This window comes from Rhipicephalus microplus, chromosome X (genome assembly GCF_043290135.1).
Source record: "Rhipicephalus microplus isolate Deutch F79 chromosome X, USDA_Rmic, whole genome shotgun sequence".
Lineage (NCBI taxonomy): Eukaryota > Metazoa > Arthropoda > Arachnida > Ixodida > Ixodidae > Rhipicephalus > Rhipicephalus microplus.
The window spans coordinates 38507872-38524189 of record NC_134710.1 but is presented as its reverse complement, the minus strand read 5'-3'; the positions used below and the strand labels follow the sequence as shown (position 1 = coordinate 38524189).

Here is a 16318-nt window from a genome sequence, read left to right as displayed (position 1 = left end):
CGGTGACTGCATTTTCGATGGAGGCGGATATACTGTAGGCCCGTGTGCTCAGATTTGGGTGCACGTTAAAGAATCCCAGGTGGTCGAAATTTCTGGAGCCCTCCACTGCGGCGTCTCCCATAATCATATGGTGGTTTTGGGACGTTAAACCCCACACATCAATCAACAGTTTGAAAGTGTTGTGTGCACCAGGGGAGGTTGAATAAGTAGAATTGAAAGCTGCGCTAGTTGGTACGGGTTATTTTTCGATCGAGCTGCGTAGCTAGGCTGGACACGAAAAAAAAAACAAATGCGAAATAAGCGAGAGCAAATTTTCGACTGGGTCTACTGAAAACACGTAAGCATCTTTTAAATAGTGTCTAGCCAGAGCTAACGATGTAGTGAGAGAAAAAATAATCTACAGGCCTACAGCTTTTTCGCTCTCTATCAGAAAGGCAGTCGCCAGTAGCCGGGATTGGATCCCGTGACCTGCGGGTCAGCGGCCGAGTTCTTTAGCCACTAGACCACCGCGGAGAGGCCGACCATCTAATGTTCACTAGCACTGATGCACTAATATTGACATGCACTAATGTTCACATGCACTAATGTTCACATGCACTAATGTTCACATGCAATAATGTTCACATGCAATAATGTTCACATGCACTAATATTCACATGCAATAATATTCACATGCACTGACATCGCACAGTACACGGGCCTCTACCCTTTCACTTCCATCTAAACGTGACTGCCACGGCCGGGATCTTGATAAACTTTTCAACCATGTGTTTTATTATCCATATTGTAATTTATACCAACTACAGCAATGAGTTCTCAGTGCATGTCTACTAAAAAGAATGTTTTAGAGACAAGCTCCGCGAAACTTGCGGCAAACCCACCGGAGTTTCTTCGCCTTAACTAACAGTTTTAATGGCTGTGTGGTGCTTACACAAGGTCACTCGTTTGAATCTCGGTTCGTTGTGGCTATAGTTTAATGGGAGCGAAATTCAAAACCACTGGCCTTCGTATTATTCCACTCTCCCACTACATACGGCATGCCTTAAAATAATATGGTGGTCTTGGCGCTAGAAACTACCATTCACTTTTTCAAACGTGCGGTTAAAGTGCATTGTTGTCATACAAACTTTATTAAATCAATGACATTTGGGGTATTGAGACACAAACGATTAAGTTTTATCAATTTGTTTATTTTGTCAGTTTTAGGTAGATTTACATTGCGTCAAAATGATTACTGCCTCGAGCATTCGCACATTGAAACTTGTTCGTTGAAATGTTTTGTCACCTTCCATTAAGAAGCTGTCGCGAAGCTTTCGATATTTGCATTGAGCACCCATGTGATCATGCGAAACACAATTCACCTTCCTAAATATTTCATATATGGTAATTATGCTGTTCTTTAAGATTACAAATTTCTGAGTCTTTTGTTTATTTTTTACAATTATAATTTCAGCTCTCTCTCTCTCTCTCTCTCTCTCTCTCGCTCTTCGCCTTTTTTTGTATAAACTTGCCCTCATTTGCTTTTCAGGACAAAAACATGGCGAGAACCTTATGTTTTAGTGTTTTTCACGCGTGATTCAGTCGTTTTCAACATCACGCGTCACGTCAGCTACTTTATGCTCGTCATTTGAGTAACTCTATGCGGGCGCCATTAAACTTGAAACAGTAGTTCAAATGATTTTACGGTTTTGCGAGAGACAACACTGGGGGTCATTAATCTGAGCCAAGCAACTTATTCTTATAATAAACTGCTCACATTTTACGAGCCAAAAGCCATGACCTGATTATTAGGCACGTTGCAATAGGCGCGACTCCAAAATAATTTTGAACTTCGATCACACGGGTTCTTTTGCATTGCACTAGTCCTGTACATTGCAGTGATCCTTGCATGTCGGCCCTGGAGATGCAGCCGCCGTGGTCGGGAATCGAACCTGCATCCTCGAGCTGAGCTGCACGGCTTGATAGATTGATTGATATGTGGGGTTTAACGTCCCAAAACCACCATTTGATTATGAGAGACGCCGTAGTGGAGGGCTCCGGAAATTTCGATCACCTGGGGTTCCCTAACGTGCGCCCAAACCTGAGCACACGGGCCTACAACATTTTCGCCTTGAGCAGCATGACTGACTAGTGTGCTAAGCTACCACGACGGGTATCGATATTGTGACAACACGTTGTTGTGGGGAGAGTGAATAGTTCAATAGACGTTCAGTTTGTTGATGAGATGAGACAGGATCTCGAGGTGCGGAGCTGACATCTTCTATCATAATTTTCGCATACCCATTACGAGAGGCCCGTAACGGTGACTTCTGAGCCAAGCGATCAACGGGGAAAAATATTTCACAAATAAAATGCGTTGTTACAATATGTTAGCACATCACGAAGCATGCTCGTATAGTATTATAGCCCCGCTGCGGTAGTCTAGTGGCTATAAGGTACTCGGCTGCTGACCCGCAGGTCACGGGTTTGAATCCCGGCTGCGGCAGCTGCATTTCCGATGGAGGCGGAAATGTTGTAGGCCCGTGTGCTGAGATTTGGGCGCATGTTAAAGAACCCCAGGTGGTCTAATTTTCCGGAGCCCTCTACTACGGCATCTCTCATAATCATATGGTGGTTTTGGGACGTTAAACCCTAAATATCACATCAAATCTCATAACCATATGGTGTTTTTGGGACGTTAAGCCCCACATGTCAATCGATCAATAGTATTACACTTTGCAGCCGCATTAAACTACTACAAACAATGAAATGTGAGCAAAAAAACAAACAAGGAATATGCAATGTAACTGCTATCCATGGCTGATCTTTCACCGGTACTTTTGTTGGTTGCCGTATATAGTTCTAAGACTGCTGAAAGTCCTTGCATCGGGCTAAAGGCGGAAACAAGACAGGCTTCCTCCTCTTGGTGCCAACGTAGTAATTTAAGTATCACACAATGGAACACTATATCTTCTTATGCGTGTAACAGGCCGGCTGAAGTTGAGCGGTGGTGGTACATTTGAGTTCCCGCGTCTGTTGCATAATCTATATGCTAAATATTTCTTTCGGCACGCAGAAAATGAATTCTTATTATTCGCTTTTCGCACCTCTGGAGTGTGAATATGGCATAATATTTGAGCAACGTGTTAAAGCTTTGTATAAAATACGAAAGCTAAAGTGTACTTGAAAACATTACTCATATTTTATAGTACCTTTTGCCCTACTGCGTCCACCTGTCCCATTCCGCGCTCCGCACTCATAGGCGCCGAGTGTTTTAGTGTTTCTTTCAAATACGATGAAGTGCTGCCTATTTCGTTAGAAAAGTCAGTACACAGCATTACATGGTAAACACATCTGAATCGATAACCATTGCTTCGCTCTGAATCCTTAGAACCGATACATTGTGCACATCGCTTCATTAAAATATGCCAAGTATACTGTGCACACGGTAAACTTCAAGATACATGAACGCACTATTTAATATCACGGGGCAGCCTCTTTGCATAAGTAATATTTTTTTTTTAAACTGGCCTATACATTTTGTCAATTTTTGTGTCTTCGCGGGTAAACAATTTCAAAAGCAGTATTCTCTAACGTTTCGCTTCTGAAGTGCCCGAAGGGCAGGCTGTGCTGTGTAGCGCAGTGTAAAAACAATGCGCGATCGAAATAGTTATTCCCGTGGTTTCGCGTGCCAGAGCTGTGAAGCATATGCCCGTGGTAAGATAATTTCGACCAGCTGGTAAATGTATACCTAAAGCTTACTTGTGTTCTTGCATTCCATATCAATGGAAATGGAGCCGCTGCTGCAAGTATTGAACTGACAACCTCAAACTGTATACAACGCCACAGCCGTTCAACGATCGCAGCTGGTGAAAATGAAATGGGACGTAACAAAACAATAGGCCAGACATTTGCATCAGTAAATCAGATTTTTGGGCGGCCGTATGTATGAGAACCTTTCAAGACGATTGATATTTTTTTAACGGGCTTCTTTTGTGTAAGATGTACGTAAGAATTGAAGTGAAATGAACTGTGGGTAGTAAAATTATTGTACGCCAACTTACCACGTTTAAGTCAGCACGTTATTTAATAATGTATCGATCGATTGATTGATTGATTGATTGATTGATTGATTGATTGATTGATTGATATGTGGGGTTTATTGTCCCGAAACCACCATATGATTATTACAGGAGCCCTAGTGGAGGGCACCGGAAATTTTGACCCCCTGGGGTTTTTTAACGTGCACCCAAATCTAAGCACACGGGCCTACAGCATTTTCACCTCCATCGAAAATGCAGCCGCCGTAGCGGGGATTCGATCTCGCGACCTGCGGGTCAGCGACCGCGGAATTTAACGGCACATATTAAGGGGTGATGTAATTATTCCGACAGCCATTTTTCTGTATAATGCTGAACAGCCTTTATTAAGGCAGCTAAGTTTATATCTCGATGCTATATGTCAATCGTCAACAAACCATGCTGAAATGTATGTCACGTAGTGTATTCGTTATGAAGTCTTCGCGGTCCTCTTTACACTTCAAGCATGCAAAAGTTTGCTATAGCAGCGAAATTTTTCTTTGATTCTGATGATTCTTACGTATACGAAAAGATGTACACCAACCATGTAATTACCAAGAAGACCAATAAAATTAAAAAATAAGCACACGTTAACGTTATCAAGCATGTATGGCCACTTAACTGCAACATTATCATCGTTATATTTTTCCGTAAATCACAACAGCAACAAAACTCATGCCGCAACGAAAACCCAACTGTTAAAATGCTCTTCATGCAATGTTTTTGGCACTAAATCGAAGAGCATTATCAACGCACGTTACCTCTATCACGACGCAAACTATATTTAACTGGTACCCAACGTCCATCAGGCAACCTAGACCTACAGCAATATTTTTTACACTAAGTGACATCCAATATTACTTTCGGCGCTATCCTCTAATTTTATACTCCTTACGATGGCTCTTGCTTCATTCATCGTGCATTTTCTGGGGGTAGAAGGCTAATGTCTTTATTTTTGTTTGTTTGTTTAATTGTTTATTTGTTTGTTTTATGAAATCAGTTAGCCTAGCAATCCGGATAACGTCTAGTGTCTGTAATCCTTTCATATAGATCCAGGGGAAGAACATCTCGCTTCCAGTAAATAACCCTATGTCACGTTGCATGCAAAATATGAGCGGATTTCTGTGTCAAGAGCGAAATGGAGAAACAGCATAGCATTTTGTGAAAACATGTCGCTAGTCTATTCGCGATTTTGCAGGCGAGAATAAAAACAAGATGGGCTTATTCGCCATTCGTGAACGAAAGAGGCTCTGCGGGCTTTTTCTTCCACGTGTCACACATGCGTACGCTATCCCATTACGCATGCCCGCCTGCTTTGGATTTTCTCGACAGTATTATCAGCACACCTCGTTGGCAGAATGCTCGAACAAGTAGCACAAGTTAATTACTTGCGAAACAGGCTGATACGTCGGTTAAGAATGTACAAAAAGAAAATGCTACATATTTTCCAACTCGAATGATCCAGTTTCGGAGAATCTCTATATATCCTGAATCAGGCGCGCTGGCGGGGAAAAAAGTATGAAAGGATATGCTATGCCACACGCTAAAACGCTCTCCTTCACGAAGAAGGCGCTGTGGCGCACTTCGTGTTATCAAATTTACGTCGGTTGTTACGCGCCAAGTCGTTTTATAGTTTCACACATCCCACGAGAGCTCACTGTCACCGAGGCCCGTAAGCTGATCAAACAACCTGCCTATGTCAGCACTGTCGCCATGTTTCTTAGCACTACATCTAGAGTGATGCCGTGAAGTTTTCATATAAGTTGGAAACAGAGAGTATACGTTCGTCTAAGTTATTTCGATGTTGTTGCGAACATGAATCTGAACGGTCGACCAACCACTCAATAAACCGATCGTCCTATGCAATCATAGTGATGTGACGTCAACGCATGATTCGTCACCCAGTAAGCCTACTCTGGCGACGTTGATGGGAGATGTCTTTACATAACAAGCTTGACAGTGTCATAATTTGTTTCTGCGTCGTCTGAAAGACCACTGCGATATTTAGATTCAGCCATAGGTGAACTACCGTGCGCTCGCACGAAATTTGGATGACACCGCAATCTACACGCGCCACCAGCGCCAACTATAGTAGCCAGGGGTTCTGTTTCGTCGCTTTGTGAGCGATGATTAACTCAGCCAGCGCTGACAAAAGAAAACGCCAACATGGCGGAATCGGAAATTGTTCCGAATTAACATCAGGTCGCGCTCTTATTTGTCTATGGTGTACTTCTTTAGTAATAAAACCATCGTGATACGTTGGGCTTGGATTACAACCAAAAATTGAACATTCGTTTTATTATCAATCATTTTTTGTTTATTTCGATTCTGCAACTTTGTCACGTGTCATCAAACAGCACGTGTACTTATCGCCGAATGTCAGTTCGTTCTATACGTATTTTCTGTTCAACAGCAATCTCTTACATGCACACTTTTTTATGTGTGGGGCGAGGAGGTAAGTGGGTGAATACGTTGATTGAGTAATAACTAATATGTGTGGTTTAACGTGCCGAAATCACCGTATAATTACGAGAGACGCTGTAGTGAAGGGCTTTGGAAATATCACCACCTGGGATACTTTAAAGTGCACTGAAATCTGAGCACATGGGCCTACAGCATTTTCGCCTCCATCGGAAATGCAGCCGCCACAACCGGGATTCGATCCCGCTACCTGCGGGTCAGCAGTCGAGCACCTTAGCCACTAGACCACCGTATACGTGGGTACGTGAATGTATGTATGTGTGTGTGTGTGTGTGTGTGTGTGTGTGTGTGTGTGTGTGTGTGTGTGTGTGTGTGTGTGTGTGTGTGTGTGCATGTGTGTGTGTGTGCGTCTGTGTGTGTGTGTGCGCGTGTGTGTGTGTGTGTGTAAGTGTGTGCGTGTGTGTGTGTGTGTAAGTGTGTGCGTGTGTGTGCGTGTGTGTAAGTGTGTGCGTGTGTGTGCGTGTGTGCGTGTGTGTAAGTGTGTGCGTGTGTGTAAGTGTGTGCGTGTGTGTAAGTGTGTGCGTGTGTGTGTGTGTGTGTGTGTGCATGCGTCCGTGCGTGCGTGCGTGTATCCAGTATAGCTATCAATTCTCCTTTCACGCGAGGCTGTCTTATTTAGCCCTGTACGTTTTGATGTATTTAAGAACGATAGGTTCCCAAATCGTCACGTAGATTTTTTTGACTCAGCGCCCGTTCTCTGCGCAGACGGACCTGCCATGGCTGGCAACGCAGATCGCGAGTGGCATGTGCTACCTGTCCTCCCAGCACTTCGTGCACAGAGACCTGGCCACACGGAACTGCTTGGTGGGCAACGACCTGTGCGTCAAGATATCTGACTTTGGCATGTCCCGCGACATCTACACCTGTGACTACTACAAGGTGGCGTATTTAAACACTGTAGAATACGGTACGCTGACGCATGCCCACTTGTTCTCGCGCAAAGCTTGCAGAAGAACTTGAACGAACATCACCATCCTAAATTTAGCACACCAAGGGATAACGTCCGATTCAACGCGACGTCTAGAGGCATAGATGGCTGCGTGAACAAGTCCGCAGTGTAAAAGGAATGAATAAACATAGCTGACTGTTCCGTCAAGACTTGATATGTTCAGAACGTTTTTTTAAGTAGTAAATAAGGTGGTAACTGCTTAATTTACTACACCCTCGGTACGTTTACTACGTTTCGCTAACATTTTTTTTGGTATTATATGAAAAGTAGTGAATATTTTTGTCTTTGTACTTAGCTTGTAGCTATAGTAGGGCCAGTATTGTTAAAAACTTAGCTAAACTACAATTTTTCTAATTATTTGGGAACAAAAGCTTCGACCTACGTCGTAGCACACGTGCACGCAAGCAGTAAGGTATAAAAATAAGGGATGTAAATAGCACATGCAACTCTGAACTCATTGTTAACTCACTTGTATAGATCGCCCGTTCATAGTACGGCTACATATAACCATACGGTGAATGTTATAATGCGTGTCACGTCGACGCACTCATACTACGTGTGTACCTGTATCTGCGCGTCCTCACGTTTTTTTTTTTGTTCGTTCATGCTTCTATGTGCACAGTGTTTTCTGAGGATGTTATTGTGGTGTGCGTTAATCACATGAAGAGGCAGTACCGTGCGGTCTCAGTTTTTATATTTCACCTTGAGCACTATAGCACTCAGAGGCAGGAACGTACAATATAAACGAGCGGACTTCACTTTGAAGCGACAAACCATCGAAGAAACGCGAAATATATATATATATATCTTGGAATCGCCTGCGTGTTTTAATAATGAACAGCGGGTTGCGCAGAAGCTCGCACTTCGAAAGAGCAAGACGGAAAACTTCAACTCTTATACCAAGCTTTCGTGCTCCTGACCAGCGGCAGAAAGTTGGCCGTCTTCGCCCGAAATTTTCGTCCCTCGAGCTTCTGCTTATGGAGACAGAGATAAGGTTTAGCTTCATCAATTTTGAAGTAGGAGCGGCGGCTTCTTTAACGGGAGCAGCGATGCAACTCTAACTTTGTATGCCCCCGTCGTTCTAGAAATTTCAGCAAATTTAGCCGACGCAATGTAGCCAAAAGTAATTCAGTTAGTGGGTCAAAAGTTTTTAAAAAGTATTAGCTTGAGTTGTCTAAATAAATCGGCACACTGTGGCGAGCTGAGAGGAGAGCATGCCCGGACAATTGTTTGCGCTTTATCCCGGCGAAAGGAGTGGTTCTTAGCCTCATGTATTAACCGGCAATTAGAGAACCACACACCACGAACATTTGCCCGGACTGTAGCGTGACTACACTCGTCGCCAGCGGGAACTGACTGCACTGATTCGATGGCGCAGATACGTGGTTCCCGCATGCTGCCTGTGCGGTGGATGGCCCCTGAGAGCATAATGTATGGCAAGTTCACCCTGGAATCGGACGTCTGGTCCTACGGCGTTGTCCTGTGGGAAATTTTCACCTTCGGAAAACAGCCCTACTACGGCCACTCAAACGAGGAGGTACGTACCCTGTCATTATAGATACTTATTCCCTTTTCATCCTGTTCATTCTTCAAATGACATTTGCAAACTGCAGGTGCTAAAAGGAAATTCTGCAAGAAAGCCAGGCATAATGTAATTATCTACACACGGGCAAGCAAAGATAGAACTATGATTTGCAAAAAAACAAAAAAAAACTTAAAAGAGAACATACAGGGTGCCAGTACGAGACTATCTGAAGAACGCGGTGCCATGGGCTGTTGGTATGGTTTTATCTCGGGACGATAAGCTCACTCCTGTGTCACATGCGCCCCAACCATGTCTGTGGTTCAGTCGCATGCACGTTAATATAGCCTGACTCGAGCCATGTCTCCCACTCCATCAAACACACACTGATAGTGTCACGAATGAAGCCTCTTATATTTACTGTGCTTAGTACGATTGCTAGCAGCCCAACAATTCCCTCAGGAAATGTAATATTTAACCCGGGCAAACTTTATGCTGTGACGACGTACCTGACAACAACGAAAGAAAAGCCCTGATACCTTCATTGAACTTGACTTCAGCATCATAACTTCTTCCACTTCTTAACATCTTCGTGTTTGGCCGGAATAACCAGTCCACGTGACCAACACAAGCAACTTATTATTATTATTATTATTATTATTATTATTATTATTATTATTATTATTATTATTATTATTATTATTATTAATGTTGTTGTTGTTGTTGTAAAACCGCACATTTTGTCAACGTTCCGCCGTTCACATGACCAGCACATATATGATAAACAAGGCCCAACCATTTCTTGAACCACGAGCTTAAAGCGAACGCGAAGTGAGCGGCCATTCAGCATGCAGCGGCTGTGGCAGGTATTCTCCACCAACTTCCTCCAAGCCTTTGTAGGTTCACCTGTATTTTTAACACTATCATATAAAAACCAGCTCTGGTATAGTCATGTATACAACAAAAAGTTTTGAAACAAGCTTCGTCAAAATCCAGTCACTAGATTTTTGAAAAAAGAAACTCGCGAGAGTGTTTTCAAAAAGTGGAAAAATACTGTCCCACTGTCTCATGAAGGCGTCATCTCGTGATTCAATTAGCGGGTATTTTCAAACAGCCAAAGCAAGTGGAAATCCTGAGTGTTACGTCATAAGTTGTGGAAAGTAAAGTTGTGCGGACCTCATTTCAGCAGGGGAACACCCCCTGAAGTTGTGCCTCTTGCGAGCCTTCATAACCCTGTGGTCTGTTCTTGTAAAGCTTACTTCACCGCCTGAAAAAAAAATTTTCTTTATTTGGCTGACCTTGCTTTTGCTGTAAAAATTATCGATTAAAGCTGTTGTCCCTAAATATGCGCAAACTTTTTAAGAGGTACCTGATATCAAGAAAGATCTTTTCACGCACCAATATCCACAATTTCACTAAGGGATGAGCGGGAAAGTTTCGCAGGGCATTGTTCCGATCTATTTATTGGCCAAAGTACTGCATAAATTTACAAAAACACGTGATGAATAGAATCTAAAGTCATCTCTCTAAAAAAACGGAAAAGGAAGAAATTATCCAGCATTTTGATTGGTGAGTTCTGGCAAGCTGAAAAAGAGGAAACTTCAGAAGCTATGATAAAACATTTACCGAAAATCAACGCCTATATGTAACACTACAACCGTCCTTTGAAAACATGGGGAATAAAAAAAAACTTTCTCGATATTAGATAAACTTTGTTAAAATAGGAATGAACTAGCTTTTCACTAATTCTATTGGTCGATCTGAGAGAACATTTTCCCTGGAAATGAAAAAGTGGGACGTATGTTTTCCGCCATTGCAAAAAGGGCTAATTTGCTCTTCGAGGCGAATTCACGCACTGACAGACTCCTCACACAAAATCCAGTGCCACTAAATCTTCTTTTATGCATATGCTCCGCTATACCGGCCACTTGACGCAGCAGAGCAAAATAAATCGTGCAACATGCCTCCTAGAATAAACATTACTTAAAGGGCTCCGAATCCAACATCTGAAAAGCGGGACGCTATCTTTTTGGCAGCAGAAAGTGCCGCTATTGCAGAAGTGAAAGCTGACAGGAATTAATTTGAGAAGACAGCCGTTCTTTTTCATTTTGGTTTGGTTTCGCTTCAGCGCCTTCAGGTGTCTTCCTCATTTGTTTTCCCAAAGCAGAACTATTTGAATGCGTATTGGGAACGCTCTCATTTCTATTTGCACAACGGCTAGTACATGTGAAAAAAGGTCAAACTTCATTAGAACATTCTTTATATTGGTAAGAAGCACTATGTAGCCGTCAGAGCGGCTGTCAAAGTCAGTCGGCATATTCTGTAAACTGTCGGAGTTCGTTTAGGGGCGCTGAAAATGTCCAGTACACCTGCGTGTTTGACAGTATAAAGCCAGGCGCCATCGGCTCACGCCGGCTTTCTCGTACCTTTGTAACAATATACGCTAAAGCTAAGCAGGGGATAAAAACGGCACCCTTAATTTAACCTTAAAAACAACAACGTACTCACTAATTATCTTTTTTTTTACTTAGGCAAAAGAGATGAGGATAGGGGCTTTATTATGAGCTCATGTGTGACATCAAGAGGAAATGGTCCGCGTATTCTGTTTTGATTTTTCTTGCGAGTGACTGAGTGCGCATCAGTGGTGTTAACATAGCGAGAAAGTCCCTAAATTTATCGTCTTTTTTCGTCGTACTAGCGACAATTATATCTCTTTGGGGCCATAGCGACTTTTGAGGGACATTTAAAATTTGAGGTAGACTGTGTTCTGAAACAGACATAGAAAATTATGAAACTGTGAGAACAATGGAATTCTCGGAAAGAGCTTCAATATATTAGGTCAAAGCATACAGGATCAACCTGCTTTTGACGCTGTGCTTTTTATCGTGATGCGGCCGTTCCGACCACTCCTTCTGTTCCAGTTCCCTTGAAAACAGGTTGACTACACCTAATCACCGGTTCACAGTGGTCTACCAGAAGGTATCAGCGTTGTTCAACTTTATTCGCCACAACAGATATTGATTAAAGTATCGTTTAAATAAAAAATGATATCTTCACTTGATTTACATATATAGTCAAAAAATAAAAACTCAGAAAAAATTATCATCATTATTATTGCGATTTAGCAACTTCTGGGAAAAATTGGCGGCATTGCCAAAAAAAAAAAAAGGGTTACCACCACTGGTGCGCATGCATGCCCTTGTGTTCTGTTTCACTTCGAAGCATCTTTCTACGGTTTGATCGATATGTAGGGTTTAACGTCCCAAAACCACCATATTATTAGATAGACGCCGTAGTGGAAGGCTCCGGAAATTTCGACCACCTGGGGTTCTTTAACGTGCACCCAAATCTTCATGAGCACACGGGCCTAGAGCATTCCCGCCTCCATCGTAAATGCAGTCGCCGGAATTTGCTCCCGCGACCTGCGGGTCAGCATACGAGTACCTTATTCACTAGACCACCGCGGTGGGGCATCTTTCTACGGTTTCTGCCTTGATTCAAAGTAAATGACTTTATTCTAGTGCAAATTCAAAAAAAAAGGAAGGAAGGGGCAGATGGAAGGCTTGCGATGAAAAAATTCGTCAAAAGGGGTTGTGTACAGACGTGTCAACAAGTGGACTTCTTCAAGGCTTAAACATTTCAAGCTTTGAAGAAGACAAGTTCAATTTACAAACTTCGGCTCGAGCATAAACCCCTGTTGACGGATGTTTTCATATTATATCAGCACATATTTCGCACAAATATTTCTTATATTATTTTATAAATTTTGCAAAAAAGGGACGCTTGGAAACCTATACAGCAATTAAGCTTTGTGCAGTCACCGTAATTCAATTTCTCTTCCCAGACGCTACAAAGTGCTTCTGAATCGTCTTTTTGGGGCCAATCTTGCTTCGCGAGCTCGCTTAATCAATCAGCGGTTAAGTTAACCTGTCGCCATCAGCGGGCGACCTAAATCATCTGTGATGGTCAAGTGTATAAAAATGCTTGCGCTAAACTATATTGATTATTTCACAAATTCAATTTCCACTGTAAACTTAAATTGGTTGGGTAAACTAATAGTGTCCATGAGGGCATTTACAACAAAGCTCGTGAAGAGTTTAATTAAAACTTTCCGTGCTGCGTGATTATTAGGCCATTGTACAGCTTCCCACAGTGTTGTGTATTAATCTGAAAACGCTGTACATGTGTGTCTTCTTCAACGCGGCCACTGTATTAAAAGCGTGCAATGACGAGATTCGCCTGGCGCAGCAAATCGAAGGCAAGCGCCACGGTCCCTGCCGTGCATTTTGCTCTGGCTGTCATAGACGGGCTACAGCATATGCAGTCCAGGCCGAAAAGTGACACCGGCCACTTCATAAATTAATAACTTCTCCTGACACATTTTGTGTGAAGTATCAAACGTGAACTGCGCTCTGGCTTATTATCGGCGCGCTTGCAAGGTGGTTTCCCCGGCTTTGACAGCGCAGCCCTGTATTTTTACTCCTTGACATTTCGCCCCAAAAAAAAAAAAATACGAGATGCAAGGGTCACGCGAAAAGTAGGGCTACCAGCTGCAACAGCTGCGTTTGTTCTTTTGAGAATCAATATGAACTTTTGTGTGGAAACATTTGAAATGAAATTAATATTTAATAAAAGTGTCTTGAAAATAAAGACATGCGTGATACCACTTTCTTTCTGAATGCGTCCGACGTATCCAGTTAATTTGCTAAAGAATAACACCATATCTGTAAGTAGAAGCCTTAGCTACAAAGCCGTATTCAACCAGAGCGTTTAAAAGTATTGCATAACTATGTGTTATGGTAGAATTCATTGAACTTTTCTGGTCATGGGATTTAACCGTTATGATCCATGACAGAGCTTTATAATGTGCACCACACGGCAGCACTAGGGCGCCATTGTTACAGGAAAACAATCTTTTAAGGTAGGAAAGAATCGCGGCAGCCTGCGCACGCAGCACGTTTGAAACCCGCTTTCGTGGTGCCCCGCCACGGTGGTCTAGTGGCTAAGGTACTCGGCTGCTGACCCGCAGGTCGCGGGTTCAAATCCCGGCTGCGGCGGCTGCATTTCCGATGGAGGCGGAAATGTCGAGGCCCGTGTGCTCAGATTTGGGTGCACGTTAAAGAACCCCAGGTGGTCAAAATTTCCGGAGCCCTCCACTGCGGCGTCTCTCATAATCATATGGTGGTTTTGGGACGTTAAACCCCACAAATCAATCAATCAAACCCGCTTTCGTGGTGCGATCGTTTGACATAATAACAGCAGAGTTTTCGCTGTTGATTGCTGTTGTGCCAGTGAAGTGGTATTCTTGAGGGCCGCTGCCGCACATGAGCTGTGTTCCGGGGTGTCATTCCTACTGCGGCAACACGACCGGGAAAGTGCTGGTTTCCTGTGCCTATATAGTAATCAGAGGCTGAACACACGATAAGCTTCAGTGCGAAGCGTTTATGTATGCGAGTGTGTGTCCGAAATTCTTCGACTCAATAGACATTGTCTGTGCCCTTGATTTCGGGAAAAATCGCGACGCTCCGTCCACGCAAACCGCTGATCTCCTTTACTACTCTGTCACCCTCAAATGCGGCATAGAAGCCGCTTGAAATTTTTTCTGACACATATTTGCTATTTAGGTAGCTTCAAAGGTGCGTCTGTTGTGAAACGCAGCATCAACGTGGAACCAGTGACGTGATATGGCCTCCCTGGCGGAAAGCTCAGCCATTGCCATGTGTCCTCGTTGTCCTCTGTCCTCCTTCTATTGTGTGTCGTCTTTACGCGCTGCATTTTACACCACGGAAGTTTTTTTCGCGACGGCGGATGTACTGCTACGCCCCTAGTGGTTGGCGCTGATTCTATACGGAACTGGGTAGAAAGTATTGTGACTTACGGGCGCAGAGTTTCTCGTCCTGATCACATATGCTAGGTTCATTAACTCCACCTAAAGTATTGTCGAGCTGGTTGGTTCTATTGCATTGTGCAATAGCGCAAATAAGAGGCAGGGACACAGGCGAGTAAGACCATACACTCTTCTGTGTCTTATTAGTTTATTCCACAATCTACTGAAAGCATTCACTATCTTAGGTACACTAATCAATATCAAAGTATATACTTGTACACGGGGATATGGCCGGTTACGGTTTTTGTGTATGCAGACGCACGGCGCCCTGCCCACGCCCTAGTTTTTTCCCAGTTTGCATCGATTGTGTGCATGGCGCTATTATAAATTAATAGCCTCTCGGGGAAATGCGTAGCCGACTTGAAGAGCGCTGAGTGAATACAAGTGTTCAAAGAAAAGTTGCCCTGTGCTTAGCTAACAAAGTAAATTGACTGATAAATAGCCACCCGACACAGTGATCTTTATTGAAAATTATAAGTAGAGGGTGCATTGTGCCCCTGCGTATATGAAAGGTGTACTGCGAATGAACGTTGACGCTCTAGCGCAAAATGAGCCCTACAAAGCGCCCGCTACAAACCCCGCCCGCCACCGTCTACCGCCATTCTGCCATGACCTGTGTAGCACTGCTTTCGTCTTCTCCCAAAGTTTCAGTCGCTACAAAGCGTTGAATTTCAATGCCAAGCTGAACAAATCTGAAACAAGCTCGGTTTCTCACGCACCTGAGCACGGAACAAAACATCTTTCGCCGTATTGGAGATGCTTTCACAGCAAGCAGCTTGTTACGTCCCGGCTGGCGACGCCAGTGCTGCCGCACTCTCAGGTCGCTCGCTTGTTCATAAAAATTTTCAATTATAAATTAGGAGCACGACTACGTGCGCTAAAATGTCGCCAGATCGATATAGTGAATGCGCAATGAGTAACCCGCATAACACAGATTGTGATAGAAATTAGGTGTCGTCGCCATTTTAACGTATTTGTTAATTTATTCATTTATAAAGTTTCATACTATTGAACCTAGAAAGGAATTTGGCGTTGTTGTCTATACAGCGCTTGTACCACCATGAAAAAAATGGGAAGCATAGGCTTCGAATCTGCGTCGGATAAATTACTTTCTTGGAATTTGCAGCTGGGGCTTCTTTACTGAGTGTAAAAAAAGCGTTAGGTTATATTCAATGTAAACATGCTTCATTCTTTTATACATAAACTTACTGCTAAAAGTTTGTGAGACCGTGAGATTTAAGCAAAGTATATGCGGATTCAATAACCAGGTTAATATGCATAGGTCCGCAATTGTATTCTCGATTTGGCATAGCCAAATGATAATTTTTTTCTACAACTGAAAACAATCATGCGTGTTCTTTTCGTAAAAATATCGCGTTTTTTACGTGAAATTATCATCTATTTGCATCACATATTTATGA

At 43.1% G+C, this 16318-nt stretch overlaps 1 protein-coding gene across 1 annotated transcript in view; it reads left to right on the top strand.

Annotated features, from left to right (window-relative positions):
- LOC119176617 (high affinity nerve growth factor receptor) overlaps positions 1 to 16318 on the top strand; it is a 436833-nt gene that overhangs the window by 402342 nt on the left and 18173 nt on the right. Inside the window, exons 7-8 of the mRNA XM_075876262.1 lie at positions 7245 to 7418; positions 8867 to 9025. Coding sequence (XP_075732377.1) covers positions 7245 to 7418; positions 8867 to 9025 — 333 coding nt within the window. The remainder of the gene's footprint in view (positions 1 to 7244; positions 7419 to 8866; positions 9026 to 16318) is intronic.